This window comes from Pristis pectinata, chromosome 31 (genome assembly GCF_009764475.1).
Source record: "Pristis pectinata isolate sPriPec2 chromosome 31, sPriPec2.1.pri, whole genome shotgun sequence".
Lineage (NCBI taxonomy): Eukaryota > Metazoa > Chordata > Chondrichthyes > Rhinopristiformes > Pristidae > Pristis > Pristis pectinata.
This window is the reverse complement of record NC_067435.1, coordinates 460,826-488,534: the sequence shown is the minus strand read 5'-3', so window position 1 is coordinate 488,534 and position 27,709 is coordinate 460,826. Positions and strand designations below refer to the sequence as shown.

Here is a 27,709-nt window from a genome sequence, read left to right as displayed (position 1 = left end):
CATTCCGGAGGTGATGCCTATCTACACTAATCCCATTTGCCCTCAGTAGGCCCATGTCCCTCTACTCCTTCCTTATCCAATTACCTGTCCAAATGCCTTGTAACTGTATCTGCCTCCACCACCTCCTCTGGCAGCTCGTTCCATGGACCCATCACCCTCTGTGGGAAAAACTTGCCTCTCACCTTAAACCTTGCCCTAATCCTAGATTTCCCCAACCTTAGACTCTATCATATCTACACCCCTCATGATTTTATAAACCTCTGTAAGGTCACCCCTCAGCCTCCTACTCTCCAGGGAAAAAAAGTCCCAGCTTGTTCAGTCTCCCCTTATATCTCAAGCCATCCAGTCCCGTTAACATCCTCTTGAATCTTTCCTGCACCCTCTCCAGTTTAATCACACTCTTCCTACAGCTGGGTGACCAAAAAGGCACACAATACTCAGTGTAGTCTCACCAATGACTTGTACCATTGCAACATGACATCTCAACTCCTGTCCTCATGCCCTGACCGATGAAGGCAAATGTGCCAAAAGCCTTCTTCACCACCCTATCTACATGTGTCGCCATTTTCAGTGAATGATGTACCTGTATCCCTCAATCTCTCTGTTCTACAACACTCTCCAGAGCCCTGCCATTTACTGTGCAAATCCTGCCCTGGTTTAACTTACCAAAATGCAACACCTCGTACTTGTCCAAGTTAAATTCCATCTACCATTCCTTAGCCCATGTCCCCAGTCAATCTAGATCCTATTGTAATCTTCGAGAACCTTCTTCACTGTCCACTACACCAGCAACTTTGGTGTCATCCGCAAACTTACTAACCATGCTAACAGCATTGTCACCCAAATTGTTAATATTGATGACAAACAACAGGAGACCCAGTACCGATCCCTGCAGCACACCACTGGTCACAGGTCTCCAGTCTGAAAAACACCCTCCACTCCCACCCTCTGATTCCTTCCAGCCAATTTTGTAACCAATTGGCTAGCTCACCCTGGGTCATGTGATTTAACCTTCCTGACCAGCGTACCCTGTGATACCTTGTCAAAAGTCTTGCTAATGTCCATGCAGACAATATCTAGCACCCTGCCCTTGTCAATCTTCTTCGTTATCTCTTCAAACAACTCAAATTTCTGAGACACGACTTCCCACGCATAAAGCCATGCTGACTAAACTTTATCAGTCCTTTGCCTTTCCAAATGCTGGTAAATCCTGTCCCTCAGAATCCCCTCCAGTAACTTTCCCACCACTGAGGTTTGGCTCACCGGCCTGTGGTTCCCTGGCTTGTTCTTGCAACATCTGCCTGGTCTTTGCCCAGAAACTCTGCCTTACCATTGCTGGACAAAGTACAGTGACATTGGTTCTGACACTCTGCCTGCTTTTTATCCACACATCTTACAACTCAAATGAGACAGTTAATCAGTGCAACAGCTTACCTTGTTACTGGTCTGAGAAATGCCAATGAGGAACAAGAGCTCTGCAAGGAACAAGCAGAGGCACAAGTGGGCATGGATGGTGGTCCTGGTGCCTTGAATCGCCCGACACACCAAAAAGGTGACAAACGAAACAAAGAGACACACCAGTGAGATGCTGATTCCAATGTATGAAATTAGGCTGAGGTTCAGTAGATGCCAGGGATCCTGGAGGAGGAGTAAGTGAAGATCTTAACCACTGATATCATTACATTTCCACAATGAATTCACACATCTACAGTTTGTTTATTTTCAGAGGTTTGAAGATGCTGGAAACCTGAAATTAAAACAGGAAATGCTAGAAGAGCAGGTCAGAAAACATCTGTGGAAACAGAAACAGAAATGAAGTTTCAGGATGAAGACCTTTTGTCCGAACAATTCTGATAAAGGGTCTTTGACTTAAAACATTAACTCTGATTCTCTTTGTACGGGGACTGCCTGCTCTGTGGGGGCTTCCAGCACTTCTGTTTTTATAAAAATAGGTAATGCTGGAAATACTCAGAGGTCAGGCCGCACCTGTGGGAAAAGAGACAGGGTTAATGTTTCAGGCTGAAGAACCTTTGTTGCTCCGTTTTGACAAGGCGTCCCTGACCTGAAAGGTTAACTTGGTTTCTCTTCCCACACATGCGGCCTAACCTGCTGAGTATTTCCAGCACTTTCTGCTTTTATTTCAGCTCATTCCATACACCCACCACACTCAGGTCCCCTTTAAATCTTTCCCCTCTCACCTTAAACCTGTGCCCTCTAGTTTTAGGCTCCCCTACCCTGGAGAAAAGACTGTGACCATTCACCCCTCATGATTTTATGAACCTTTATAAGGTCACCCCTCAGCCTCCTTCACTCCAGGGAAACAACCCCAGCCTATCCATTCTCTCTTTATAACTCAAGCTCTCCAGTCCAGGCAACATCCTTATGAATCTTTTCAGTATCCTCCTTAGCTTAATCACATCCTTCCTAGAGTATGGCAACCACAAATGCACACAATATTCCAGACATGGTCTCACCAACCACTTGTACAGCTGTAACATGATGTCCCAACTCCTGTACTCAATGCCCCATCTGACGAAGGCCAGCGTGCCGTACGCCTTCTTCACCACCCTGTCTCTCGGTGTCACCACTTTCAGGGAACTATGTACCTGTAGCCCTGGGTCTCTATGTTCTACACCACTCCCCAGGGCCCTGTCATTCACTGTGTAAGTCCTGCCCTGGTCTAACTCCCCAAAATGCATCACGTCACATTTGTCTGAGTAAATTCCATGTGCCGTTCCTCCATCCACTTCCCCAGTTGATCTGGATCCTGTTCTAACTTTAGACAACATTCCTCATTGTCCACCAACTTTTGTGTCATCTGCAAACTTAATATTCATGCAAATCTTTAATATATATCACAAACAAAGGGGACCAGCACCGATCCCTACTGTCCTGTTCTATGAAGAGATCAAGTGTAATATATCCAGGTCTGCAGTTGATAGTAAGTTAGGTGCCAGTGTGGGCACAAAGAGGGGGAGAGAGGCAGGACAGATCAATGAGCGTGGAATCAGCAGACGGAACATGATGCAGAAAATATGAGGTTATTCACTTTGGTAAAGCACTTTGAAGGTCAGAGTATCATTTAAATGGTGATAGATTGAAGAGTGTTAGTGCTCCGAGGTGAATCTGAATACATCGAACTGAAAGTTAACATGCAGGTACAGTGAGGAAGGTGAATGGTATGATGGCTTGTGGTACAAGAGGATTTGAATACAGGAGAAGCCTTTCTCTAATTACATTGGGCCCTGGCAAGATTGCTTCGGGACTATTGTGTTTAGGTCAGGTCTCCCTACCCAAGGAAGGAAATAATTGTGACAGAGGGAGTACAGCGAAGGTTGATCCCTGGGACAACGGGTTTGTTGATTGAAGAGAGTTTAAGAAGACTAAGCCTGTACTCAACAAGTAGAAGAATGATACAGGATCTCAATGAAGTGCACAACATTCTGGAGGGCAACAAGGTAGATGCAGGGAATGTCCTGGTTGGAATATCTAGAACCAGTAGTCAGAACCTCAAAGTAAAGTTGACCGTTCAGGACTGAGATATGAAGAAATTTCTTCATCCATGCAGTGAATCTTTGGAACTCTCTCTTCAAGAGGACCGTGAAGGTTCAATTGCTGAATATATTCAAGATAGAGATCAATAGATTTTTAGATATGAATGGAATCGAAGGATTCATATGCAGGAAGTGACACTGCAGTTAAAGATCAGCCATAGCCTTGATGAATAAAAGAGAAGGTACAATGTGCTGAGCAACCTCCTCCTTCCATCACACCAACACATTATTACCAATTAACATGAATATGCACAGATTTCTGCCAGATTTCTGGTCACAGTTTTACATGTGAACATGCAACATTGCACATGTTCATACGTACTCGAATGGAGATTCTGTGGGTGAACAGTTGCTGCAAGTGTGGTTACATGTTCTGCTCACTACAGGGCATGTGGAGTCTCCAATGCAGCTCCCTCCCTCCCACACCCACCAGACCTCCTCCCACACAAGGACCTGTTGGTGTTCAGCTGTTGACCACATTCAGAGCTGTGACAAAGGGCCTGTTGCTCAGTTGGGATCTCACTGAACGAGCTGGCTCATGGAGCTAAATGGTGGACCTGCTTCTAACGCTCTTCATTCGTGCTCAGATATAAAACGGGAGGTGTATCAACAGACGAGAGCAATGCCCCAGGCAGCTTATTCACTTTGACGATAAGCAGAGCTGAACCCTGCTGACGCAGCACACCATACCTGGGTTTCGTATAGTGCCATTAGCACAGCAAAGCTGGTTAGGCGTTTACACTGGCACACAGTGTGCGTAATGTTAGCCTTCATCAGCCTGCAGCCCTGACGTGACCAGTGGCTTCTGCCCACCGTGTGGTTTAAAGCGACACACACCACCTGGACCCGGGGGTTCTTTGCCTGGATAAAGAGACAAGACCAACCGTTACTGCCTGGTTTTAAACCGAGAACTTCCACATTCTCCCACTCTTACAAGAAGATGCTGTGCAATGGAATAATCTCCCCAAACCACTCCCTTACGATCCAAAAGCCAATCACCCTTTTAGTTACTGAGGTCAGCAGAAGGCACAAGTGGTGTCATACAGCAGTGCAGGGCCACGCAGCAGTGCAGTGCCACACAGCGGTGCAGCGATGAGTGTGGTGCCATGCAGCGGTGCTGTGCAGTGCAGTGGTGCCGTGCAGTGGTACAGCATTGTGGTGCCATACAGCGGTGCGGTGTCATGCAGTGCAGTGGTGCCGTGCTGTGCAGCGGTGCCATGCGGTGGTGCGGTGCCCTTCAGCAGTACGGTGCCATGAAGCGGTGTGGTGCCATGAAACGGTGTGGTGTCACACAGTGGTGCAGCGGTGTGGTGCCAATGCAGCAGTGCGGTGCTGTGCAGCAGTGTGGTTCTGTGCAGTGCCATGTGGTGCCACGCAGCGGTGCAGTGCTATGCAGCAGTGTGGTGCTGTGCACTGGTGTGGTGCCTTGCAGTGGTGCCATGAAGCAGTGCAGTGCCATGCAGCCGTGCAGTGTCACACAGTGGTGCAGTACCGTGTGGTGCCCTCCAGCGGTGTGGTGCCATGCAGCGGTGTTGTGTAGCAGTGCAGTGCCGTGCAATGGTGCAGCGCAGCGGGCTGAAGACCAACCCACACTTTGTTAAACTCTGGCCCTGCTAACCGGTTTCACCAACACTGTGGGCTACATGGATGTGGTGAACTGGAGAGGGAGTCACCTCATGTCGAGGAGGGGAGGGTCATTCTGTGGGGGAGGGAGTTTAACACGTCAGGGATAATGTGTGGCTGGAATTCTCTCAGTGCCTTGGTGTCCAGCTCAGCCGACAATTGCTGGGTGACCGTGGTCTCCTTACAGACCAACCAGAGGACTGCAAGGTTGGCCAGTTTGACTCCTGGCAGCTGACGGTTGTCTGATGAAGAGAGATCAGGCAGAGTGGCCTGTATATTGCCGGAGTTCAGAGAACCTAAGGTTCTGCAACAGATAAACAGGGTGTGAGAGGCTGTTCCCGAGGTTGAAGACTCCAGAGCCAGGAGACAAACTGAAGGATGTTCAGAGGACGCCCCTCCCACTGCCATCTCTCCCCCCACGCAGTGACCTCACTGCACCGACTGCTCTGCCCCCCCCCCAACTGCACCGACCGCTCTGCACCTCCCCCCCCACACTGACCGCTCTGCACCTCCCGCCACACCTGGTCCGAGGTCGAGTACAACCTCCGGAGGGGTGGGCGGGGGCCGGCCTGCGATGAGCTCCCAGGGACAGGCTCCTGTTCAGGATGCTTCACTCACCTTCTCATTGTGGAAGGTGAGGTTGACTGGCTGATCCAGGGCCTCGTTGCTTTTACGGGTCGATGCTGCGGTGAGAACGTGCGAGTTTAGCTGCAGCTTCTCCTCTTGATCCAAGGAGGCATTCAGCACAGAGTCCATCTGGGAGAAGGCGATCAGAGCCACGCCAACAAACCCTGCCAAGGCAAACCTGCAGGTCAGCACTGAGCAGCGCCGCAGCCTGCTCGAGTCTCAGCTTCCTCGAAACCCGCAGTCCCAGGGAAACACAAACCTCCTGTGCTGCATTGTCTCAGGGAGATTGTAAACATGCCACAGCCACTATTTCTCAAAGAGAAAGGACATTGGACAGTGTCTTTACCAACATTGATCTCTCCATCAATATAACTATAACACAGAACAGTACAGCAACAAACAGTCCGCTGGAGGAACTCAGGGATTGAGCAGCACCTGTGGGAGGAAAGGAACTGTTGATGTTTCAGGTCAAAACCCTACATCAGGACTCCTGATTCGAGCATCTGCATTCCCTTGTGTCTCCATACAACAGCACAGGAACAGGCCCTTCGGCCCACCATGTCTGTGCTTACCATGATGCCAAATTAAACTCCCATCTGCATGTACGTGATCCATTGGCTGCATGTTCACGTGCCTATCCAAAAGTCATTGCCATATGACTGCTTTCTATGGGAGCTTGCTGTGCACATATTGGCTGCCCTCATTTCTTACATTCCAGCAGTGATCACGCTTTAAAAGTACTCTCTTTGTCTGTAAATTTCTTTGGGGCATCCAGGGCTTCGAAAGGCAGTTCTCTCTTTTTATTCCGAAGATCAAAGAGAAGAAGTCGGGGAGGTGCACTCACTTTATGGCCGGGAATCCTTCCTCGACCAACGTCACTCAGAGAGATTCGTTGGCATCCACCAGATTTCCTGTCACAGGGAATGCTGTGTAGATGCACTGAATGGGAAAGGACATGGCCGATGGAATATGATGTGGATAAACATCAGGTCACTATTTAGGTAGCAAAAATAGACATGCAAGTTTTTTTTTAAAGACTGAGAGACTGAAAGATGTTGGTGTTCAGGGTGACCTGGGTGGCCTTTGTACATTAATCACTGAAAGTTAACATGCAGGTTCAGCAGAGAATTGGGAAGGCAAACAAAATATTGGTCTTTATTATAAGAAGAACTGAGAACATGAGTTGAGATGTTTTGTTCAGAGAGAGCATCCTGGTGAGCTGCACCTGGAATATTTTGTACAGGCTGGTCTCCCTCCTCAAGGAAGGAGACTGAGCCAATGTTATCTCGAGTTTAGAACTGAGCTCACACAATATTCTAATGGGAGGCAACAGGGTAGGAACGAGGAGGGTGCTTCCCCTGGCTGGAAGGTCCAGAACCAGGCCTCACAGTCTCAAAACAAGGGATCAGAGATAACAAGAAACAGATTGGAGAACCTTTAGATAACTGTGGAAGCTCAGTAATTGGATGCATTCAAGAAAAAGGTCAATAGATTTTAAACATTAAGGAAATCAAAGGGTGCAAGTTTCCTGTGGGGAAGTGGTGCTGAGGTAAAAGATCAGCCTTGATCTTCATGAATGGTGAAGCAGGAATGAGTGAATGGAGTATTTCAGCTTCTTGCTCTTGTTCCTCTGACAATCAGCTTTAACTACGTGTTCAAGGAGGCATAATTATTAATGGTAAATGGAGGAGAAAGCACATGGAGGTGCAGTGACTTGCGGTAACAGTGGAAGTAGATGCCGGAGGGTAGAACAAATGGGACTTAAAAACCAGAACAGGACTAGCTTCCTGAGGGAGGAGCAAGTTGTGGGAATAACTTGCCACCATTGTCACAGAGCTGGCACAGGGCATAGGCCAAATGGTCTTTTGTACTGTCAGTTCTGTGAAACTGGCAGCTCTTCACAAATCCAGGGTCTTGGCTGAGGAAGGATGGAGGCTGAGGAGGGAGGGAGGCTGAGGAAGGAGGCTGCTCCGATGATTGGCATTAGCTGTCAATTGCCTGACCTTGGCCTCAGACTGTGTGGGTCTTACCAGGGTCTCCTCTGTCAGTGACTGCCCGCCAGTGAACATCCAGCTGGTTCCCCTTTGCTGACAGCGTTGCAGTTTCTGCAGCCGAAATGTTGCGATCCCGCAGAACTTCCATTTCAACTTCTGGTGAAATAAGACAACAGATGGTAAAGATGGGGGCAGCGGAGGGGTCACAGGACTGGGTGCCGTGTGTAGATGCCAAGCGAGGCAGGGGATACGGTGTGGCAGTGACTCTGAGGATCTGGTACCTCCCTGTCTGAGACCGCCGGCTCTTTATGCTGGTGTTTGAGAGAAATACTGTTATTTCAATTGCGTTTTCCAGCTTTCTGCAGCCTGAGTTGGCCTTCAGCAACGTGAAACGGTTGCTCAGTAACTTGCGACCTGTAGAGATCTGATCAGGTGTGAAATTAAAACATTACCCGATTCTCATCTCATCTGGACCTAACATAGTGGGTCTCCAGCGGACACAGGGTGGGTGGACAGGCTTGAGTGGCCTGTTTCTAATTTCATTTATCAAGTCTGATCCTAAGTCTAGTAACTTCTGCTTGGAAGTTTCCCCTTGACCCCCTGCCTTGACACATATTTGGGGGGAATATTTGTAATTTTTAATGGTCTTGTGTGGAGAACTATTCACATTTCCCTGGTGGCCAGGGAACCTTTAATTTAACCCTATGCCCCCAGTTTCAGACTCTCTACCAAAGAAAATAATTGCTCTATCAACTCAATTGGTGTAAGAACTCAGCCAGTCAAGCAGCATCTGTAGAGAGAGAAATCTGTTAACATGGCACTTTGAAGACCCTTCATCAGACTGAGAAAGGGAGAAAGAAAGTAACAGAAGGTGGGGAGGATGGTGGGTGGAACAAGGGGGATGTCAGTAGCCATTGAATGGACAGTTCAGCTCCTCAGTCTGTGGGACGTGTCGCTAATGTTGTGAAGTCAGGGTAATGTATAGTCTGTCCCCTTTCACTGTGGCCCCCTTAGCGCCCGAAGCCAGTGTTGCCCACTCTCCCACACTCATTACCTATGTTGCCGAAGGACATGTTCTTCTTTTGCTGATCCATCAGCGTGAACACCACGGCCATCACCGAGTTCTCCACCATCTGCAGAGACAATGCCAGTGCTTCTTGAAGTGCCTGAGGCTCCATGTTCTTCAGCAGTGAATGGTTTCCCAGCAGCTGATTTGTAAACGTTGAGATACTCTGCAGGATTTAAACAGTCCCATCAGTGCACCCACTAGAGACTCTCCTGCCTTTCCTGTCCACTCTAAGATTAATTCACTCACTGAATCACATTTATGAGGTGAAGTGAAGGTGATGTCTCCATCGGAAGGAACAGATATCAGGGTACCTGCAATGGTAGGTTGGGGGCGGGGATTGCAGGAGTTAAACATTTGTACCCTCAGGCCTGCTCTATTATTTAGTTAGATTGGCTGAACCAAACCTGGCCTGACCCAACAATAAGCAGTTCAAGCCCAGCACCCACAGCCATGCCAGATTTCTGCCACTCAGTGTGAGATAGCCTCTGCTGATTTCCTTCCTGCTTTAACCTGAAGATTGTTCCCCAGTTTCTCTGCTCCGCCCCAATGGAAGGAGTGGTTTAACCACACCGACACTGTCATCCAGCACTTTAAGCACCTCCATCAGATCACCCACTGACTTTCTCTTCTTGCGGTGAGCTCAGACCAAGTTCCTCATGGTTTAACTCTCTCAGCCTCAGGGCCATTCTGTGAATCTCTGTTGCACCCTCTCAGACCGACGTAGGCTGCCTGAGCTGTCATGTTAAACCCACCCAATACTCCAAGCTCAGTACAGCTGAAGCGAAGTTCCCAACCCTCAGCATTCAGTCCAACATTTCACTCGTCCCTTTCACTGATCCACCAGGGACTTAACAGACAGCAAAGGATTGTGAGCTCAGACCTTCAAGCACTTCAAACATCTCCTTTGTTTTGAGTCCCATTGGCATGGTGATGCAGTCCCAAAACTCACCAACACGCAGCAGCTGGCTGACTTTCTTTTGTAAGGAAGTCACAACTTCTGCAACTTTTTCTTGACGTCAACATTGCCCTGAAGCCTCACCATCTGTGAACGGCTTGACAGACTGCTGTGGGTGTACTGACCACAAGCGATCGACACCTGGTTGTAAAACTACAATGGAAAATACAACACAAACCCTGATGTGTTGGTACCGAGGACGTGACAGACATTTCACCTCATTGCCAGTGGCTGCTCTAGCTTTGTGGTGGTGGTCTCACCTCAGGGGCTGCAGACTTGTTCCACTTCTGGTGCAGCACATAGACCATGCTGCTCACCCAGGGCACTGCCAGAAGAGGCTGCATCTTTTGGGTGAGAAGGTATATCAAAACTTTGTCTTGTCAGGATGAGATAAGTGAGCCCACAGTGCAAGTCTGAGGATCAGGGGAGTGCTACTCAGTGCCATGGCCAGGGTTTAATCTCTACAAACATTTATCTCAGAGTGGGATCTTGCTATGTAACATGGGCTGCTGCACTCCCTGAATACAGCAGTGATTACAGTTGGAAATACTCCACCAGCTGTGATGGGCTGTGGGACATCCTGAGGTGACAAAGGCTTCATTGGAAACACACCCAATGCTCCAGCGCATGCAGTTTCTCTAAATCCCCACGCCCACCTCCTGCTGGCTGTTGGCTGGATGGAGCCTGTGGTGCACGAGGTCCCCAATCTGTACTGACCCAAGGGCACCTGTCAGCCAGTGCTTGTGAAAGGACAGTTTCAGCAGATCCGGTTAGAAAGTCCACTGGGAACATGAACACAATCGAGATGAAGTTCAGTGTGCAGCAATGCTTGAGCTCAAACGTGGGAACGGAGGCTGATTAATGGAGAGACCTGAGGAATTTATGCAATTATGAGAGGTGAACATTGCGAAGACCATTCCTTTTGTGGGTGAGATAGTTACTAATAAAACCAAACCAAAAAACTGCTGGAAATCTGAAATAATATCAAAAAATGTAGGAATCATTCAGCAGGTCAGTTGCATCAGCAGAGTCAGCATCCCAATTGTTAAATCTTTTGTTGGAGCTGGGAAAGAAGGAAAATAAATCCGTTTCAAGCTGCAGAGAAGGCGCAGGAGAGAGGGATAGGATGAAGAGAACATCTCTGACAGGTAAGGCCAGCGTTACTGTGGGGATAGGTTAAAAGGTCATCGAGTTAGTAGGCGTGGGTAGAGGGAGAAAAAGGAGTGAAAGCAATGAGATGAGTGCAGCTGGAATAAGAATACAAAGGAACACAAGGTGTTGCAAACTGCAGAGCTGTAGGAAATGCCCAACAGGGCAGTCAGGCTGTGCTGATGGAGAGAAAACCCCAACCAATATCAGATAAACATCAGTGGTGGTTGACCATAAATATAGGAGCAGAATTAGGCCATTCGGCTCAGCAGTTTTGCTCCCCCATTCAAATATGGGTGATTTTTTTCAACCCCATTCTCCCGCCTTCTCTTCGTAACACTTCCCCCTTACCAATAAAGAACCTATCAGTCTCTGAGGAGAAGAACGTAGGAAGAAAGAACTGACGGCACTGCGGCCAAGTTTGCAGATGATACAAAGACGGGTGGCAGGACAGATAGTGTTGCAGAGGCAAGGAGTCTGAAGAATGACTTGGACAGGTTGAGAGAGTGGGCAAAGAAGTGGCAGATAGAATATAGCATAGGGAAGTGTGTGTTTATGCACTTTGGTAGGAAGAATAAAGGTGTAGGCTATTCTCTCCCATTCAGAAAATTCAGAAATCGGAGATGCAAAGGGACTTGGGAGTCCTATTTCAGGATTCCCTTCAGGTTAACTTGCAGGTTGAGTCAGTAGTAAGGAAGGCAAATACAATGTTAGCATTCATTCTGAGAGGACAGGCACAGTAGTGTAGCGGTTAGCGTAACACTATGATAGTGCCAGCACCCCAGGTTCAATTCCGGTCACCGTCTGTAAGGAGTTTGTACGTTCTCCCTGTGTCTGCATGGGTTTCCTCCGGATGCTCTGGTTTCCACCCACATTCCAAAGACATATGGGTTAGGAAGTTGTGGGCATGCTATGTTAGCAACGGAAGCGTGGTGACACTTGCGGGCTGCCCCCAGAACACTCTGCGCAGAAAATGCATTTCACTGTGTGTTTCAATTTACATGTGACTAATAAAGATATCTTATCTCTTAGAATATAAACGCAAGGATGTACTGCTGAGGTTTTATAAGGTGTTGGTCAGACCATATTTGGAATATTGTGAGCAACTTTGGGCCCCATATCCAAGGAAGGATGTGCTGGTCTGGAGAGGGTCCAGAGGAGGTTCACAAGAATGAAAGGCTTACCATACAAGGAGCATTTGATGGCTCTGGACCTGTACTCGATGGAGTTCAGAGGGATGAGGGGGTATCTCATTGAAACCTACCAAATACTGAAAGGACTGGACAGAGATGGATGTGGAGAGGATGCTTCCATCAGTGGGAGAGTCTAGGATCTGAAGGCACAGCCTCAGAATAAAGGGATGTCCCTTTAAAACTGAGATGAGGAGGAATTTCTTCAGCCAGAGGGTGGTGCCACAGACGGCTGTGGAGACCAAGTCATTGGGTACATTTAGGCAAAAATTGATAGGTTCTTGATTGGTGAAGGGGTTAAGGATTAGGGGGAGAAGGTAGGAGAATGGGGTTGAGAAAATAAAATCAGCCACGTTTGAATGGTGGAGCAGACTCGAAGGTCCAAATGGCTTAATTCTGCTCCTCTATCATATGGTCTAACATGCAGGGACAAGTTAATGAACACGATAGGAATGATGGTCTGAAGTGTATTTATTTTAATGCATGAAGTATAACAGGCAAGGCAAATGAGCTTAGGCCTGGATTGGTACATGGAACCAAGATGTTGTAGCCATCACAGTAACTTGGTTGAGAGAAGAGCAGGATGGAAGCTTAGTGTTCTAATGTACAAATGTTTCAGACGTGACAAAGGGGGATGTAAAAGAGGAGGGGCAGTTGCATTCCTGATCAGGGAGAATATCACAGTAGCACTTGGGCAGCTCATCCAGTGAGACTGTATGGGTAGAACTCAGGAATAAGAATGACATATTCACTATGATGGGATTATACTTTGGGCTCCCCAAAAGGCAGTGGGAGATCGAGGAACTGATATGCAGGCAGATCATAGAAAGTTATAAAAACAATAAGGTTGTTGTAGTGGGTGATTTTAACTTCCCCAACAATGGCTGGGACCCCTTAGTGCCAAGAGCTTAGATGGGGCAGAATTTATTGGGTACATACAGGAGGGTTTCTTGAAACAATATGTAGATAGTCCAACGAGGGATGGTGCCGTACTAGACCTTGTATTGAGAAATAAGCCTGGCCAGGTGATCAAAGTTTCAGTGGGGGAGATCCTCGGGTGAAATGCTAAACTGGGGCAAGGCAAATTACAACAGTATCAGGCAGGAGCAGGGGGAAGTATATTGGGAGAGGCTGTTGGAGGATAAATCCACATCTGACATGTGGGAGTCTTGTAAAGGCCAGCTAGTCAGAGATTGGGACCAGCATGTTCATGTGATGATAAAAGGTAATGATGGTAAGGTTCAGGAACCTTGGATGACAAAAGATATTGTAGGTTCAGGAAAGTGAAAACAGACAAGGTCCTTGGGGAATATCAAGGAAGCAGGAAAGAACTAGACACTTTAGGGAGGTGGTGGGGAAGTGAAAAGTCAGAGAAGGGTGAGAGTTTCTGTGGGCTGGTTGGAACAGATGACATGTCCCTGTGCTACATATACAGTGTAATACCTAATGGTGACCAGGTGTCATCAATGTGTTGGAACAGAAGATAAAATTAGTAGAAAGGGATCAAGCTGTCCAGGGCTCGAGCCCAACTGCACGTGATGCACGTGATGAAGCCATTTCTCCCTCAGCTACACTCATTCAATGTGGCTCACACTGCTCACCTGGAGGTGCTGCTCAGGGTCAAAGTTCTCTTTGGTGCGCAACATTTTACACACGTCGTGGAGATGGAGAAAGTCCATGATGGAGCAAAATGGATCAACTGTCCCCTGCCCAGTGTCAGCGCCAGAGCCACCGACCTGCAGAGAAAAGTTCAAACCCGTCACCCTTCTTCTATAGATTGTGGCTACGCCTGACAGACATCTACAGCAACGTTACAGGCACCAGGCACAACATTTCTGTCACGTGTAATAGTGAAGAACATTGCAGCATGTGAGATAATCAGGGGCATCTGCACAATGTGAACGTTGAGGGGTCAGGGACAGACCTGCATCTTTACAATACAATCATTTCAATACGGGTGATGTTCGGTGGCCTTGTCGATCCTGAGGTGGGGATGGGCTGGTAGGATGAGGTGGTGGTCAGGGGCGAAGAGGTGGGAGGTGGTTACACCGCTGCAAGGAGTGAGTACGGAAGGAGCAGGCTTGCTGAGAAGTTTTGGAAAGACATTAGTGAGGGATGAGTTTCTGGATAACAAATTAATACAAGAATCGTGTTGTGTTTATTCTAATTAGACAGGGAGGTCTGTCGGTAATATTTTAATAAAAATCCTGTATAGAATGAGCTTGGTATGCAAGTGCTACAACTACTTCCTGCAGTTAAACTTTCCTGATGAAACAGTATCCTTCATTGAAAAGGCAAATGTTGTGAGAGAACGTGAGCCCCGGTGTCCATACCCAGTGTACGACTCCCATTTACCAGCACTTGCTCTGCAGCCTTGTGTTCCGTAGCAATTCAACTGCTTGTCCAGATACTTAAGTGTTGAGAGAGTTTAAGCCTCCACTATCTCCCCAGGCAGTGTGTTCCAAATACCAAGCACTCCCTTTTAGCTAAAGAGTTCTTCAGCAGATCCCCTCTGAATCTTTTACCTCTTACACTAGACCCATGCCCTATAGTTTTAGACAACTAGGCTATGGGGAAAAGTTTCTACCTATCTACCTGATGCCCCTAGTTTGGTATACCTCTATCTGGTCCCCCCTCAGCCTCCTCCACTTCAACAAAAACAAACTCAGCCGATCCAATCTCTCCTCATAACTGAAACACTCCACCCCATGCAACTTCTTCACCACCTTATCTCCCTATGCTGCCAACTTCAGGGATCCTTAGATTTGTACCCCTGTTCCGCAATATCCTCCCCAAGACCCTATGTCCATGTCCTGTCCTTATTAGCCTTCTCAATGTGAATGACCTTGCACTTATTAGGATTAAATTCCATCTGCTATTGCTTTGCCCATCTTATAACTAATCATTCTATATTTATCTAAATATCACTCTATAGTATCCAACTATCCTCCCATCAACAACACTCGAAATTTTGTGTCATCTGCAAACTTACTAATTATACTTTGGACATTTACATTCACGTCTGAAAAGTATATGACAAACGTGTCCCAGTGGTACACCACTGGCCACGAGTTTCCCATCAAAACAGCCCTCCTGTTAGAAAGCCAATTTGCCATGTACTCTTGGACCAGTTTCCTACATGGGACCTTGTCAACTACCTTACTGAAGTCCACATAGATTACATCAACTCCACTGCCCTCATCAATATATTTTGTTATCTTTTTGAAAAATTCAGGCAAATTGATCAGACAGGACCTGTCCCTAGCAAATACATGATGACTTTCTTAGATTTTCCAAGTGCAGACTAATCCTGTCCCTCATAATTTTTTCCAATAACTTCTCTACCTTCTTGGGATTGCCCAGAACTGTCAGACATTTATTGGCCAGTCACTAACTGACCTGGGTCAATCATTTAGGGCGGCACTGGAATCCCAGGGGACTTGACAGAACCTCTTCCTTGAAGAACACTGATAAACCCGTTGGCCTTTGAGAGAACAAAGTAATAGCCTTGAGCGTGGGTTTCATTTCCTGTATGACACGCTGCCTGTTGGAGGTTGGGTGCTGGCCTGCACCCCGAACCTGGCTGTAACATGGGGCCTAGTCACCCTCGTAATTACAGCTCAGATCGGGTCAGCACACAAAGAAAATCTCATACAGCAGTGGTGGATTTCTCGAACAAGCCGGTGTGTTCAGGCCCTGTTACAGTGCACCCCAGTGTACACTTTGAGTGAGAGCTTAAAGATACTCCACTGACGTAAAACACATCCAGAAATTTATAATATTTGTGTTACAATAGTTACGTGTGGATTTTACAAATTCAGACTAATTCATCAGGAACCTACTTTTCTTTGCAGGGAGTTACTTCTCTCTGCCGGACAGCCATTTCTCCCATTCTCTCTGCAACTGGTTGCTCTAATTTATGGTCTTGTTTTTCTGTCATGACTCTGTTAATCTTATGATCAACTCTCCTGCATTTAGTCTGAATTCCAACCCCCATTTGTTTATCCCTGCTCCTGCCAGCTATGCCTTGCTGTCTAAACATTTCCCTATCTAATGACCATTCTGCTCTTCTAACGTGACCTTCTAACTACTTCCACTATTGGCCAATTTCCCAAAGTCCATTCCCACTTTGTACTGCCCTTAGGTTGACCATATTACAAACTTTCCCAATGTTTTTCTGATTCCCCAGAGATTCCGTCTTCACCACCTTCTTCCCGTCACTCTCCTTGATTTTGGTACGATGTCACTACTGTTATAAAACAGCACCTCCTCGATTCCTCCATCACCTATGTCACAGGTATTATTTGGTTAAATACTTCAGTGTTCAGGATGTTGAGCCTTTGAAGGAATGGCGATGTATTTCCCAGTCAGCATGGTGTGTGGGTTGGAGGGAATCTCGGAATGGCTGGTCATGCCCTGTATCTTTGGTCCTTGTCCTTCCATTTGGTAGCATTTGTCAGTTTTGGAACTGTCGTGGAAGAATTTCCACAATGCATCTTGCAGTCATGGCATGCCAGCAGTGAGGAGGGAATGGTTGGGAGACTGAGGGAGGAAGGGGATTTGTTTTATCCAGCAATACATGCTGCTCTCCTGCTATGAGGAAAACCAAAGGGCCGTTTCAAGACTCACTCACAGTGGACAACAGTGTCACCTCCTCAGGGTGAATGAGAGGAGAGCAATAAATGATACCCTTAGCTGCAAATGGATCAAAATAAAGAAGTGTTAATGTGTAAGGGCCTACCTGCACTGACCCCATCTCCACAGTTACAGGTGGACACTTGTTAATGACAGCACTTGGGCAGTCAAATTCTAGGGAGAAACACAGTGGATTCACATTCACAGAACATTCACATTTTTCTGCAGTAAACTCTCAGATTCAAAGAAATTCAAAAAGCTATCAGAAAATTCATACCAGAATTACATACCCCAATAATAGTAATGTGGGGGTTAGAACTAATCTGGGAAGTAGAGATGCATGTAACAATGGTAATATAATAATGGTAGCTCTTAATCTGGGCAACCAAAACGGCAGTAATATTGTGGAGGATGAACTCATGGACTGTGAGAGAGGTGGTTTTCTAGATCAGTACGTCAAGGAACCAACAAGGGGATAGGCTACTGTGTAATGATGCCAAAAATCAACAGGTCTGAGGACAAGGACAATTTCAGAGTCAGCAAGGCACTAATAAGGCAAGGAAGGTGGAGTACAAGAGTAATCCAGCAAGAAAGGTAAAGGAGGATGAAAAATCTGCTACAGGGGTTTAAAAGGAAGACCAGCCAAGTTATTGTGGGTCTCCTTCAGATGGAAATAGAAGCAATAATATCAGGGAAAGGGGACATGGAAGAGAAATGAAACCAATAGACCGTGCCTGTCTTTGTGGTAGAGGGAGTAGAAAGAGAAAAGTACAGATTCAGGAGGAATAAACTGTAAAGCACTTACTGAGGCAGACATCTCCGCGCTGCAGTCTGCTGCCCCCAGATGATGAAATGAAGCCAGAGTTACAGACGCAGGTATAACTTCCCATCGTGTTGTTACAGGTTGCATTGGAGCCACAGGGGTTCAAAAGGCATTCGTCAACATCTGCAGCAAAGAGTTGAAGCTGATTACACTCAGCACTGACACCCATTACAGCTGGTTCTGCAGTACGCTGAACCACATGGGCTCCTAATGAACAATCCCATAAACACATGTGTTTCAATCTCAATCTTTGCTTCCAATCACTGGTTTTCTTCCTTAGTTTTTGACCAATCTCTATCTCTTTTGCACCCTGGAAGACACAGAGTCACCAACAGGTCTGGTGGTAAATTGGGTAGATTTCAGTTTTCAAAGACCAACCAGGTGAGTACATCAGCGAGAGAAACCTGCTCCACACTCCAACCCAAAATCCAGGCTGACACTTCAGTGCAGTGTAGAAGGAGCTCTTCACTGTCAGAGGGGTAGTACAGAGGGAGTGTCACACTGTGGGAGGGGTGGTACTGGGGGAGGGTCTCACTGTGGGAGGGGTGGTACTGGGGGACTGTCACACTGTGGGAGGGGTAGTATTGAAGGAAGGTGACACTGTGGGACGGGTGGTACTGATGGAGCATCACACTGTGGGAGGGGCAGTACTGGGGAGGGGCAGAGCTACTCTACCCCCAGGAGGGTCACTGATCTCTGTCACCTGTGACAGGAACTCTTTGCCTCTGAATACATTACTCGGAGCAGGGCTGGAGGTACCTTGATTCCCAGTGCACTCTTGGGGGAGGATGTCATGAAGCCAAGACCTCTTCTCCCTCCTCCCAAGCTCCGAAGCCAGTCTGTCTGCTTTTGCTGTCTGTCCTCATACCCCCACAACAGTGCCCATCCGAGGAGGTGTGGAGAAATGGCTGTGTCCTTCACACCAGATTTCCGTCCTCTCTGCTCTGAAGGCTCACTCCGAGGCACTGCACAGCACACTGCAGAAGCACCAATTGCTGAGTGGATGCTAGAGGTTTCAGGGGCAATATGGACGGGGTATGTGAATGGGCAAGAACACAGCAGATGGAACATAATGTGGAAAAGTATGAGGTCATCCAGAAAAGGTAGAAAGCTGGATGGTTTATAAATGGTTAGAGCTTGAAATGTGTTGTTGTTTGGGGGAGCTGGGTGTCCTTGTACATGAACCACTGCACATTCGTGTGCAGGCTACAGCAAGAACTCAGAGGAGGAACACCACGTTAACCTTAATTGTAAGAGGATTGAATGCAAGAATAAAGATGTCTCACTTCAATTATGCAGGACCTTGGTGAGACTGCACCTGGAATATTTTGTACAAGTAGTCTTCCTGCCAAAGGGTACACTTGTGAGACAGGGAGAGCAATCTCTTCAAACCCACGGACTGGGTCTACTCTTCATTGGGAGCAGCACCGTGATGTATTGGGAGCCCCTGATTCGATCCTGACCCCTGGCGCTAAATGTGTAGAGTGTCACTTTCTCCCCGTGACTACGAGGGTTTCCTTTCACATCCCAAAGACATGCTGTCTACTGTAAATGACTCTCCTGAAGGTGGATGGGAGGAGAATCGGGGTGTTGAGGGGCTTGGGAGAGAGAATAGGCTACAGGGAGATAAGGAGGTGAATAGGACTGATGGGATTGCCTCGAGTGCTGGTATAACCTTGGGCCACAGACCCTCCCTCAATGTGTGGCAAATAGGAGAAAAAAGATGAAATATGAGGGTTTAAGAGAGGTTAACGCTGAAACACACAATATTGTTACATGGTCTGCCAGGATAGATGCAACAGTGACGGTTCTCCACGCTGGCCATCTACAAACAGGTCACTGTCTCAAAATAAGGACTTGGCCAATCTAAACTTCTCAAACTAACTGCTTCACACAGAGTGACTCCCTTTTCACAACTTAAGTCTAAAATTCAATTGCACGCTGCTAAGGCAACACAATGCTATGCAAACGATACCTTATTAGTCAATCTTTCCAAACAGGATTCACCTAAAGGAGATTTTTAGCTGACACCAATTTTTAAAGCAGCATTCTTTCACTGTGGCGTGTTGTCGATATCAGTTAAAGCACTCTGCAGGGTTTGTGGGGACAATTTGTCAATTATTTAGCAACATTGCATGTCAGCCGTGACCCAGTGGTTGCATGTTGCTCCTGAGTCAGAAGGTTGTGGCTTTGAGTTCCACTCTATAGATAAACACAAGCTGCCTTGCTGCTGGGCCAGTTGTTCTCTGCACAAGATGCAAACCCGATACATATAGGGTTTTGAAAGTCAAGAACTGCAGATGCCAGAAGTCTGAAATAAAAACAGAAAATACTGGAAACACTCAGCAGGTCAGGCAGCATCTGTGGAGAGGGAAACAGGGTTAATGTTTCAGATCAAAGAAACTTTGTTGGAACTGGGAAGGAGAGTAAACAAGTTAGCTTTAAGCTGACAGGAGTGTGGAGGAGGGATCGATGAGACAAAGGGAATATCTCTGCCAATATTTTGTTGCAGATATGCAAATCTTATCGATGAAGTGTCATTTATTCCCATTTCTCCTGCTCTCAAGCACCTGCTAGTTACAAATGAGCAGTTTATTGGGCCATTTCCAAGGTAGTTTGACATTAATTGCAGCCCTTCAAAGAAAAGGTTGGGGAAATTCAGCAGACTCTTTTCCTTAAAGACACTTAGTGAAACCAGAAGGGTTTTCGCAACAAGTGTGGGTGTCACACTCATCATTACTGAGACCAGATTGCTTTTTGTACTTCAGCTTATTTTCATTAACTAATTCAATGCCATAGTAGAATGAGAACTGATATCATGGGGTCAGTTGCCCAGGAAGCTTTTCCACATCATATCTCCTTGAGGAATCCATGAACCTGCACAGTGCTTCAAGTTATCTACAGAACCATGGCATGTGCCAGACTTCTCTGAAAGGGCTCCCCTCTGGAGCACGCTTGACTGTCTCAACAACACCAGTTGGGGGTGTGGCAGAATGTCACAACATCACCTGCAAAAGAGGCCACCAAGTTAACATGTACGGGAGCAGGGCAAGCTCACCCAACCCCTCACCCACTCTCCGCTCACCAGCCACAACCTAACAGCATTAAAATAGGTTATCTGTCATAATTTCATTGGCAGTGTGTGGAATTTTGTTGTGTGCAGCCATGGTATCTAGATTTCCTACATAATAACCATCACTGTGCATCAAAAGCATTTTTCGACTTACCCAAGCTCTGGCGTTCTGAGGGCATGGGCGGTGCTGCAGGAATGCCCACAACCTGCACTCTGGGAATCCAGTGAGGAGACCACAGGGATGAGGAGAATGAGGAGACCACAGGAGGAAAGAAATGTCACAAAAAGAAAAACGCTGCCTGAAATTCTTCTTTAATTTAAGGCAACACTAGTGCAGTTGGTTGGACACAGGGCAGGTTATAAGTGTTGGACACAGTGCTTCCTGTCAGTTAGGGTTAGGGTTAGGTGGGTCAGTGCAGGACACAATGCAGGACACAGAGCAGGACACAGTGCGAGCCATCAGTGCGGGCAGTCAGTGCGGGACCCGGGCCGTCAGTGCGGGACACGGGCCATCAGTGGGGGCTGTCAGTGCGGACCGCGGGGCCGGGACGTCAGTGCGGGACACAGGCCGCCAGTGCGGGACGCGGGACATGGCTGTCAGTGCAGGACGTTAGCTGTCAGTGTGGGACGTGGGACACGGGCCGTCAGTGCGAGACGCGGGCTGGGCCAGGACACCGCCAGTGCGGGTTTGATCAGATACCAGACAATGATAACATAGAATACCTGCATCACTGAAGTGCTCGTTTACAGTTAAGATCTTGGGGACCCACTTTATTGAAGCACAAACACAGTTCAGATCAAGCTGTCTTCACCTTCCACAACACCTTCCCCTATCACTGTTCATCACCACACTGCCAGAGCAAGACCAGGAATGAGGTACTTACCCTCACATCGACTCCCATAGCCAGTAAAATTCGTCTCACCAGATGGTTGAACAAACCCTTTCTCACACACACAGTAGAAGCTTCCCTTGGTATTGTAGCAGCTGGCATTTTTGCCACAAATTGTTGGGCTGGTATAACACTCATCGTAATCTGTAACAGCAAACAGAGGCAGGAAACAATCTTTGAAGGCTGTTATCATTGAACAGTTTATTGTGTTTGACTATTGGGGTGGCCAAGATTATAACCCGTCAACATGGGAGACTCCAGACAATTTGACAGCACTGATCTCCCAGTGTACAACCCTGCCCCCGAAATCATGAGCTCACTGCCAGCCTGGTTGGTAGAAGTTGCCAGTGCATGACACAGGGTGGGCAGACAGGGCAGGTCAGTGTGGATCACAGGATGGGCAGTCAGGGCAGGTCAGTGTGGGACACAGGGCAGAACACAGGGCGGGTCGGTGTGGGACACAGTGCCGGACACAGGGCAGGAAACAGGGCGGGCAGTCAGGGCAGGACAGTGTGGGACACAGGGCAGGACACAGGGCAGGGCCATCAGCAGCTGAGGGGTTTTGGTTGGACACCCCTGCCTGGCTGTATAACTGAAGTAGGTGAGGGAAGTGTGCACACAATGGTTACTCTTTCTATTTGCTTTAACTGTTAATTGAGGGGGCTTTGGTGTTCTGAAACTGCAACTTTTGTAGTTTTTCTTTTTATTTTATTGCACTTAAGTGATTTTGAATGTTTGTGGATGCCAAACATATTCACATTCAATTTAAATAACAGCTTTGACACCCTGCATACCCGCCCGAGGGGTGTGGGTGCGGGGGGAACACCTCCCACTGTAGCTACACTCAGCGCAGTGCGGCGTACACGGGCTGGTCCTGTGTTGTGCTCCCCGGCCTCTCGGTGGAAGACTGTACCCAGGTGCTCCCACAGCAGAAGACCAATGCCCCCGGGGCTGATGTCTGGTCAGTGGAAGCTCCACCAAATGTTCCTGGGCTGAGGTGTCCTGGAAAATGATAGCAAATGATTTGGGGATTTTTGCCTTCCAGCTCTGTGACAGCAAGGTGAGCCTCCCAGTCCGTCCACCGCTGCACTGAGGCTTGAAGCCTAATGCTTGGCAAAATCCCAAGTGATTCAACATCTTGTGCTCTCTTAACTCAGCCACAGGTGCTGCGTCTGAAGGTGCTGCAAAGCACAGGGTCAGTACATAAGAAGGATTTAGTGCAGTGTTGGAACAGCTGGGCTTGCTTAAGTGGAATCCGTGTCCCAGCAAGATGAGAGGACTAGATGTGGAATCTGGAGGTGACAGATATATCACTGAAGGCTTCTGAGGCAGTTTGGAGGATACTTCAGCTGTGAAGCAGGTGACCTTCCTCAATATTTTGATGGGAATTCAAAGCACAAGTCTTAAGCAGGCAGATGTGATGATGTTCTTAAGGCCCAGTCAGGAAGGGAATGGGATTCTAGGATAGGTGACAAAGGATGCAGTCGGTTGGCAGTGAGTCAGGCGCCCGCACTACATTTCACATGGTGACTTCCAGTGAAAAGAACAGAAGAAAAACTGGAAGATGGAGGATGACAATGTCAACAAAACAAAAGAGCTGGTCATTGACTTCAGGAAAGGGGGCGGTGGAAATGCACCTGTCTACATCAATGGTGCTGAGGTCGAGAGGGTTGACAGCTTCAAGTTCCTGGGAGTGAACATCACCAACAGCCTGTCCTGGTCAAATCACATAGATGCCACAGCCAAGAAAGCTCACCAGCGCATCTACTTCCTCAGGAGGCTAAAAAAATTTGGTTTGTCCCCTTTGACTCTCACCAACTTTTACCGATGCACCATAGAAAGCATCCTGTCTGGATGTATCACGGCTTGGTACAGCAACTGCTCTGCCCAGGACCGCAAGAAACTGCAGAGAGCTGTGGACACAGCCCAGTGCATCACGGACACCAGCCTCCCCTCCTTGGACTCCTTTACCTCTCATTGTCTTGATGAAGCAGCCAGCATAATCAAAGACCCCACCCACCCGGGACATTCTCTCTTCTCTCCTCCTACATCGGGTAGAAGATACAGGAGCCTGAGGGCACGTACCACCAGACTTAAGGACAGCTTCTATCCCACTGTGATAAGACTTGAACGGTTCCCTTATACAATGAGATGGACTATGACCGCACGATCTACCTTGTTGTGACCTTGCACCTTATTGCACTGCACTTACTGTGTAGCTGTGACACTTTACTCTGTACTGTTATTGTTTTTACCTGTACTACATCAATGCGCTCTGTACTGACTCAATGTAACTGCACTGTGTAATGAATTGACCTGTATGATCGGTTTGTAAGACAAGTTTTTCACTGTACCTCGGCACAAGTGACAATAATAAACCAATACCAATACGAGGTCCTCTGACCGAAGGTACATTGTTGATGTCTGCTGTGCCATGCCACAAAATTCCACTTGGGTTACAACAGCTTTTCATTTTACTTCCCAGAGGTTGATAGTGTCATATGGCCAGAAGCAGGCCCTACAGCTCAACAAGCACCCACTTATTAACCATTTAATTGTCCCCATACTCCCATTAACTGCCCGCAGATTCTCCCACTCAGCTGCAGATGAGAGGAGTTTACATTGGCCAATTAACCTACTAACTTGCTCACTTTGGGACGTGGGAGGAAATCAGAGCACCTGGAGGAAACCCACACGGTCACAGGGAGAACATGCAAACTCCACACAGACAGCACCTGAGGTCAAATTGAACCCCTGTCGCTGGAGCTGTGAGGTAGTGGCTCTGCTGGCTGCACCACCCTGCTATCCAGGAAGCTGCTGCATTATACACAACACAACTGTAAATGCACAGCAGCACCCAGAACAGGCACCGCATGTTGGCACGGCACTTCCTCAAAATTCACTCACAGAGACCTGAGGCCTTTCTTGCAGAGGTCTTCCCTCATTACGGCCCTTTAAGTCAGAGACTTCAAGGGGATTTTTCTGACCAGGTCCCAGCCCATAGATTCTGGCACTGGGAAGCAACTTGGTGTCCCTCAGGTTCTCTATCACCAGACCTCAGCCATCACCCCACTACGTCTAGAACTCAACACGTTCCCAAGCATTGCAATCCTGTGCCACTCCCCCAATAGCTGGTCATGCCCCATAATTCCCTCCTCCGGCCCACTCCCACTGACCCACACCACTTCCCTCTCCAAAGTGAATATCCTCTTCATGTTTAGAGAACATAGAACATTACAGCACAGTACAGGCCCTTTGGCCCAGGATGTTGTGCCGACATCTTATCCTGCTCTAAGATCTATCTAACCCTTCCCTCCCACAAAGCCCTCCATTTCTCTATCATCCATGTGGCTATCTAAGAGTTTCTTAAATGTCCTTAATGTATCTGCCCCCACAACCTCTGCCAGCAGTGCGTTCCACGCACCCACCATACAGGTACTCACCTTTACAGGTAGACTCAGTAGGATCAGTGAATCTGTGATCTCCAGATTCTGAGTAAAATCCTTTATCACAACTGCAGTAAAAGCTCCCATTGGTGTTGTGACAGACCCCGTTGGCGCCACATGGATCAGACTGGCACTCATCCTTATCTGCGACACATAAAGAACAATAACCAGTCGGGAGGAATGAGTTCAATACCAGACTGAGTGAGTTCAGTCCTCTCCTCTCACCATTTTGAATGCAACCTCACACTGTGGGGTAAAATTCTTCACGTTTGATAGAATAACGAACTTCAGTAAAAATGAGGGTGCATTCTTAATTGAACCAATAATTGGCAAACAACTACTGAAGGGCACCATTAAAGTGACTCTCGAATACCGAATTAACAGGAACTAAAAACTGTTTAGAGTCAGAAGTTAAAAGAGTCACATTACCAAACTTTAGTGGTTCTTTCTGATTAACTACGTAAATTTAACTTGTGTTAGCTGGAATTAACATTCTCAAAGCACGAAAGTCAGCATCAATAACAATGGTTAGATGTGAACATTATCAGCAAAGCTTTTCATGAGGGTAAGGTGTAAGCAAGGAGGGAAGAGCGCTGGCCAATAATGTGAAGACTCTTGCTGACAGCAAACTGGGAGGAGGACAGGAGCTGGAAGAGAGGAGACGTGGGGCTGGAGATAAAACTAAGGTGCAAAGATTTCGGAAAAGGTGGGAATAGGGATGGTGGTGCAGGTGACTCGGGAGAGGGCACTGGATGAGAAGACTCTGGTCCAGCAGATGCTGTGGGTGAAGTTAAACTAGGGTAGAGCCAGGGAAAACATGCAGAGATTTTACTGAATTAATAATTCCATTTTGGTTAAAGGAAAAAAAAGATGGAGAACGGCCATGAGATTCGTGATCCCTCACTTTAAACTTCCTTAACTCGTCTTGCATCTGGGTATGTTGTCATCTTCTGGACAGAATACTTAATTCTCCACATTTAGGTAACTCACACTGTCTGTATCAGAACTGGCCATTTCTGGCTGTCATCAGTTTCTCCTTCTCCATGAATATAGCCTGGATAGTCCCACAACCCAGTGTGTACCATCCGCAACATGTCTGCAGTTATTCATCTAGGCACCTTGCAACCTCTACCACCAATTAGCACAAGGGCAGCAGATGCAAGAGAAGACCACCATCTGCAGGCTACCCTCTACGTGGCACACCATCCTGCCTTGGAAATAGATCTCTGGTCCTCTTCTTCTCTGGACCAAAACCCTGGAACTCCATCCACTGGGAACACTTTCACCAGAAGGATGGCAATGGCTCAAGAAGGCACCTCATCACCACCTTCACAGGACAATTGTGAACAGGTAATAAATGCTGGCACTGAAGAGATGCCCAAATCCTGAAAAGTGAATAAATAAAAGGGCTCACTTCTAATTTTGTGAATGATCTAGACAAGATAAGTTGAGAGAATTTGCACAGCCCCATTCCTATTCTTCTGTTGCCATTTCACAGGTACAGCTCCAATGTGGTGAGTTGTACAGGAAGTCTGCTACCCACTCCCTATATTTGGCAGCCTCAGGTCAACCTTCTTGTAACCTCATCACCCCAAGTCCAACTGCATCTGTGCAGTGAAATGGCTTCTGCTGTGTAACGGTGAACAAACCGCACAAACTTGTCCATGCATCTTCAATCCCACCGTCAATGGAACTAACAGCAGTGGGAAGCAGCAACAACATTCACCTTTTGGCGAAGAGGAGTTTCCTAACATTTCTCAGAGGGGTGGGGCGTGGGGGGGTGGGAAATCGGTCAAAGAAACCGACCGAGTGTCAGGAGGAGATTGGCCAAAGAGCTGGGGTTTAACCAGCATCTTAAAGGAGAAAGAGGCAGGGAAGAGAGTGATTCATTTCAGGCTTTTCACAAGGGTGAGATTGAGCTGGCCAATAGTTTCTCACCACAGGTTTTAAAGGTAGAATTTCTCAGGAAAGGTTGAAGATAGCAGCTACCACAGAAGCATGAGTGCTGAGATGGGGAAATAGGTGGCCATGTATCACAACCACAATGTTTAAGTGCAACCATCAAGTTCCAGGAGATGCATTGAGATAAACAGATGAAGTGGTGAGACTCACTGAGCAAATGCAGTAGACAAGGTCCAAGATGCTGATAAAGAAGAAAATGGATTGTGAGACCAGCAATCAGTCAGGGGGTGGAGGACAAAGAGAAAAGTATTCCAATGAGACCAATGGCCAAGGGTGTATTTGCACTCACCTCTACAGTAGGACTCAGTGAAGCCAGCAAATTTATAATCTCCGGAATGTGAATAAAATCCTTTACTACAAGTGCAGTAAAAACTGCCCTGAGTGTTGTGGCAGACGGCATTGGGCCCACATGGGTTAGAGACACATTCGTTTGCATCTGTAGAATAAGAGTGATAAACTGGGGAGAGCGGCTGGTGCTCAGAGTTAATACTGGCCCTTCATATCTCCGAGCAAATGATAGGGCCTTGCCTTATGATCCAGAAAGTTACAAGTTCAAATCCCACCTGGGAATTTAAATTTAATTCAATAAATACCAAAATAAAAAGCTGATGATATAAAATGTGAGATTGTCATAAAATGCTTCAATTCACTGATGTGTTCAAGAGGGATGTGCTGTCCTTCTTGGTCTGGTGTACTCAGACCCACGCCTATCAACTGAC

General features: G+C 47.3%; 1 protein-coding gene across 1 annotated transcript in view; it reads right to left on the bottom strand.

Annotated features, from left to right (window-relative positions):
* The window catches only part of LOC127584947 (adhesion G protein-coupled receptor E1-like), a 77,173-nt gene that overhangs the window by 19,831 nt on the left and 29,633 nt on the right, over positions 1-27,709 (bottom strand). Inside the window, exons 4-14 of the mRNA XM_052041985.1 lie at positions 27,280-27,426; positions 25,026-25,172; positions 21,577-21,726; positions 17,602-17,742; positions 16,903-16,970; positions 13,763-13,897; positions 8,853-9,030; positions 7,835-7,954; positions 5,796-5,968; positions 4,245-4,415; positions 1,435-1,638 (exon numbers count right to left, since the gene is read on the bottom strand). Coding sequence (XP_051897945.1) covers positions 1,435-1,638; positions 4,245-4,415; positions 5,796-5,968; positions 7,835-7,954; positions 8,853-9,030; positions 13,763-13,897; positions 16,903-16,970; positions 17,602-17,742; positions 21,577-21,726; positions 25,026-25,172; positions 27,280-27,426 — 1,634 coding nt within the window. The remainder of the gene's footprint in view (positions 1-1,434; positions 1,639-4,244; positions 4,416-5,795; positions 5,969-7,834; positions 7,955-8,852; positions 9,031-13,762; positions 13,898-16,902; positions 16,971-17,601; positions 17,743-21,576; positions 21,727-25,025; positions 25,173-27,279; positions 27,427-27,709) is intronic.